The following is a 5,158-nucleotide window of genomic DNA, read 5'->3' as shown; positions in this document are numbered from 1 at the left end:
GCTGCTTTCACAAACTTCTTTTTCTTTAAACATGATGAAAGTCTCTATGGCCCCATTGTTAAGCACATTTCATTTTTTGATTTTTTTAAGGTAAGCCACTAGCCACTTTTCATAGCAGTAGGTTCTCAGTGTTTCCCATTATCAAATTGCTTAGCATGTATTATTGATAATAAAGCGATTTTTAGTTTTTCAGCACAGCACCAGTAAACAAGCATGAGTAGACATCCCTCCAGTGGGATTAACTGCTGTGTAGCTCTTACACTGAGGATAGTAATGTCTGATTTACATCTGAAGGTTCTGTAGAACCTTGTGTAATCTATATAACTCCAAGTTCCTTTTTATTTCTTTTTCCTGATTCAGCGATCAGGACTACTAACATAACTAACATAGTGGGAAAATCGGTGGATGAAGTGGCACATCTACCCTCGCAGCCGAGGATGAGCGTCTAAGAATTTCCGGAGAACTTAATTGATGAAGAGGGCAGCTCTGTATACCCTGCACTGTGATGAATTCCAAACTAAATAATAAAAGCTCCTTAGACAGTGATGCTTGCCTAGCCAATCCTACATGTCTCAATATCGGCAAGTCAGTAACACCAGTGCCCTCAGAATGATGTAACCTAACCAAGCTACTGGGAGCTTCTGTTTGTTAATAACTTCTGGTCATTTTCTTTCCAGTATAAATACCAAATTAATATTGATGGCACAGTGGCAGCATACAGATTGCCTTATCTACTAGCAGGAAACAGTGTGGTGCTAAAGCAAGACTCCATCTACTATGAGCATTTTTATAATGAGCTGCAGCCATGGAAACATTATATTCCCTTTAAAAGTGACTTGAGTGATCTACTAGAAAAACTACAGTGGGCAAAAGAGCATGATGAAGAGGTAAGCACACATTTAGAAGTATTCAGTAATGTTTCTAGACAAAATAGAGAACAAAAAATGAAGCCAAAATCTATTAGAAGGACTTATAAAATATTGCCATCAACTCTGTGACTAAGAAAACTGCTTTAAAAGTCATAGAATCATAGAATTTTAGGGGTTGGAATGGACCTTAGAGATCATCCAGACCCAACCCCCTGCCCTGGGCAGGGACACCTCCCACCAGAACAGGTTGCTCAAGGCTTCATCCAACCTGGCTTTGAACACTGCCAGGGTTGGGGCAGCCACTACCTCCCTGAGCAACCTGTGCCAGTGTCTCACCACTTTCACAGTAAAAAACTTTTTCCTGGTACCTCACCTAAATTTCCACTCTTTCAGTTTGTACCCATTTCCTCTTGTCCTGTCACTGCAGCTCCCCTGTAGGGCCCTTCAGATACTGGAAGGAAAATAGATAATACTGCCCTCAATTTGAAAGTAAATAGAACTTTGGGAAAAAAATAAGACTTTTCATAACAATGCCCTAACTTTTTAAATTAAGAATGCTTAAACTCAAATTAAAAAAACCTGCCTTTTGTTTTCTTTGACAGGCAAAAAATATTGCAAAATCTGGACAAGAATTTGCAAGAAACAATCTCATGGGAGACCACATTTTTTGTTACTATTTCAAACTTTTCCAGGTCAGTGTATTTTTAATGGCTACTGGCACAGAAATAGATATCACCCAGAAAGAATTCAGGGCAACAGAGCTGCTGGAAATTGGCCAGTCTAGTACTTGAAGCCACAAAGCAAGAAGCAGCAATTAAAATCTTCATTTGGTTTACAAACATTGCATTCAATTATATCCTACAAAACCCCTTCAGACTGCGCTGGTGCTTTGAGAGGCAATCAGATCCCATAAATCTTGATCTAATCTGCAAGAATATGTTGCCCACAATGATCAAAGAATTCCACATCAGACACACACCCTGTCAACCACAGCTGAAAATATCTGTGCATTAGCACCAAGATATGAAACTCCAGTGAGGCACCCGAAGGGGCTCCTGGCTGCAGTGAAGTATCTGCTTACCCTGCCTGGAGTAACAGATTGTGTAGCCCCAGAGTTTTTACACAATTGCTCAGCTGAGTTGGTGCAGTGTGACAGAGTTCATGAATTAATGATACCTTCCTTTTCTAAAACTAGGATTATGCCAGCTTGCAAGTGAGTGAGCCAAAAATCAGAGATGGGATGGAGAAGGTGCAGCAGCCTGATGATGACCTTTTCCCATGTACTTGCCACCGAAAAAAGGTACAGTACAGAGTTAAACATGAAGTGCTGAGTGTCTTCAGTTCTTAACACACCCAGACTGGAACAGGCACCACTCAGTGCCCCATGGTATCAGTTACCAGGCCAGGCCATTAGCACCTATCGAATTTAGAAACATTTCTTGATGTATTGCAGGATTAGGCAGTGAAAAATTGAGCTTCCAGTTAACTGAAACATGTTTCTTCTTTCTTGACTGCAGGCCAAAGATGAACTCTGACAGAAAGAATTAAACTAATTTTTTCAATATTTGCCTACATTCTGACTGTCTTAAAGAATGAAGAAAAATCTGGATTAAAATGGGTAATGTGAGTGGATATTATGAAGTTTACTGTATCATGATCTACATGGGGAAGAAAACAAAGCACCCTCTATTTCCTTTTTATCATGCAGTGGTTGCAGAGCCTTGTTCAAACACATTTTTATAATTTTTTTAAATAAAAACATGCTTGTATCAGTCACGTGTTACTGTCCTGAGTTACCTTGGAAATTCAGATACCTTGTAGTCATTGTTATACTGAGCTTTCCACAAGTGTGTTCTGCAGAAAAGGACAGATAAGAACTGTACCTCTGCCTCCCACCCCACCTATCTATCCAAAGGCGTATTTTTCAGACCATAACTTTGTTCCAAGAGAATCTGTTCTCAAGGGCAATGCTGTGGGGTTCATGATAAATCTTGTTACCTTGAAGATAAAAACACAATTCATATGCTGCTGTAAGCTTGGGTCATTCCAAGAAGTTACTCATAGCCCACACTGGGGGAGGCTGCAGCTGCCAGCATACACAAACTGCAGTGTCATCATTGCAGTACAATGTACATCCACCCTGCAATGCCAGAGCTCAGATGAGGACTTGAGTTCCTCCTTCTAGTGGGTAATGAGGTCCAGACCTGGACCTGCCTCTTTGGAGCCCTACGGACAGAAGCCTTGTGTGGCATCACACCAGAGGTAGAACTGCTTCCTGCTCCACGAGTTCCTCCATCACTATAAATCATTTGTCTTTTAGCAATTTTTATTCAATAGCTTTCCATGCACACCTCTCCAACGAGCCTTTGTGATCAGTCCTTTACACCAAGGACATTGCTGGAGGAGACTGTTCAAAACTGTGCCCCATGTATTTTGCTCCACGTGCCCAGCTGTGCCTGCGTTATCTCCTGCTCCCCACACAGGCTGAGAATCTGGCTCCCTGAGGTGACAACAATGTAAACTACAAGAGCTTCCTCTCCCTGCTCACTGGTTTTGAAGCACCTGAGAGCACCAGGATATGGCACCAAGGTAGGGCAGTACACCAGGCTCACCAGCCTCAGGGCATGTGCTCGTAGAATTCTACAAGTTAGGAGATTTTAATTGCAAGCAAACAGCATCAGTAATATGCTCAGAAATTGAAGGCACCTAAAGATATGGGATCCAAGTAGATTTTTTTCCCAGTATATTACTTCAAATATTAGTCAAAAGCATATACTTAGTGCTCTGCATTCTAAGTGTTGTACATGGTTATTTGCATGAAAACACAGGAAACAATGCTGCCACAATACTAAATATTTTCTGTCCTTCAGTAAGTTTTTTATTGTTTTGCATTTTTTTCTCATTCATACAAAGCTTTATTTGCATTTACACTTACACCTCTGAAAAGACCTGTTTTACAAAATATCCCTTTCAAAAATAACAAACTTTTATTTATCACATTTGGGAAAAACTAAGTGAAGATGCTGCTTAAACGCTGCAACTTATTTGTGTTCCAGTTCAACAGTCTCTCTAAGCCAAGAAAAAACTTGGGCATTTATTTCCTCCATGACATCATCTGCTGTTCGTCCTTTGACTGCCATCCCATGGTTTGCTTTATCAATCCAATGGATTTTTTTAGGGGCTTTCATTTTGCTTGCCACACCTTCTAGCAATTGCTATGGAGAAAATAAAAATGAGTTAGCTGCTACAAACAGTACAACTCCTAGATGTCTCTTGCTTTGCCCATGTAACACATAATAAGCAGCTCTTAAAACCAAAATGGATCTGTGTCCACATGAAAAACACCTTGATAGAAAAGATGGGATGTACTCTGTATTCAGGATATGAAGACAATGCAATTATGGGATTTTCTCAAAGGTTTGCCCCCCCCTTAACACAGAATAGCAGAAAATTAGAACTTCAGAAACTGCAAAGGTCACAACCCTCTGCAGGCTCCTTCCCCTTTCACTGTCAGAGGATTGTGCTGGCAATAGAATGACAGAACTTCTCAAGTCAGATTTGTCTACAGTGGCTGAGTAACAATATCATTCCTTAGGGTCTGGCTTTGATGCTGTTTAAAACTTTCTTAGCAAACAGATCTAAAAAGCAGCTCAGAAAGCCTTAAAGGTTTCCCCGTTAAGAGGGCACTCCAAGGATCTGCTGGTTGCTAGCCTGACTTATTTTGGCAACAACTCCTCACAAAAACACTCCTTAGAAACTATCCAAGCATGAAAAATGCCAATTGCACACACTCCCAAATTCAAGCTGACCTGTTCAAGAACAATAGATACCTGTTTGTAAGAAAATGAGGCAGAAAACCACTGAGTTGTCATTTCTGCACACCTGCTCTTCATCTCTACAAAAATATCACTTTCTACCATGGAGTCCTGACTTGTAGGTAGAACTGCTTTGCTAGAAGAATTTGTCATGAAAACGTGTCAAATGTGAAATTGGTAGCACAGCACAGCATTTATGTTTTGTAACCTGAAATGGTTAAAACGAAACAGCAAATAACTCACTCCTTCTAAGGCCACGTGTAATTAGTACAATCCTATCAAAAACATTTAAACTGGTGGTATTTTAGTGGCTTAAAGATGAGTTTGCTAAAGTGGAAGATAAAGCATGATGCCTAAGTATTAAGCAGCAGAAGAAAGCACCGCCAGGCTGCCTTATGCCCGATGAGGTTTCCTATCCAAGGCTTCCTTCAGAAGACATCTATGTAGAGAAAGCTGTTAACCAGGTACAGCAGT

At 40.5% G+C, this 5,158-nt stretch overlaps 2 protein-coding genes across 2 annotated transcripts in view; one reads left to right on the top strand and one right to left on the bottom strand.

Moving 5' to 3' along the window:
* KDELC1 (KDEL (Lys-Asp-Glu-Leu) containing 1) overlaps positions 1–2,404 on the top strand; it is a gene marked incomplete at its 5' end in the record, with an annotated part of 7,360 nt that extends 4,956 nt beyond the window's left edge. The window contains 5 exon segments of the mRNA XM_009082586.1: positions 1–90; positions 678–887; positions 1,472–1,561; positions 2,065–2,169; positions 2,387–2,404. Of these exon segments, the coding sequence (XP_009080834.1) occupies positions 1–90; positions 678–887; positions 1,472–1,561; positions 2,065–2,169; positions 2,387–2,404 (513 nt within the window).
* A 1,366-nt stretch (positions 2,405–3,770) lies between these two features.
* Positions 3,771–5,158, bottom strand: part of TEX30 (testis expressed 30) — a 4,840-nt gene continuing 3,452 nt past the window's right edge. Inside the window, exon 4 of the mRNA XM_009082584.1 lies at positions 3,771–4,084. Within this exon, the coding sequence (XP_009080832.1) occupies positions 3,911–4,084 (174 nt within the window). The 3' untranslated portion in view covers positions 3,771–3,910. The remainder of the gene's footprint in view (positions 4,085–5,158) is intronic.

Source organism: Acanthisitta chloris, unplaced genomic scaffold (assembly GCF_000695815.1).
Source record: "Acanthisitta chloris isolate BGI_N310 unplaced genomic scaffold, ASM69581v1 scaffold20919, whole genome shotgun sequence".
NCBI lineage: Eukaryota > Metazoa > Chordata > Aves > Passeriformes > Acanthisittidae > Acanthisitta > Acanthisitta chloris.
Note: the sequence above shows the minus strand (reverse complement) of the source record. Positions and strands in the feature narration are given on the sequence as shown.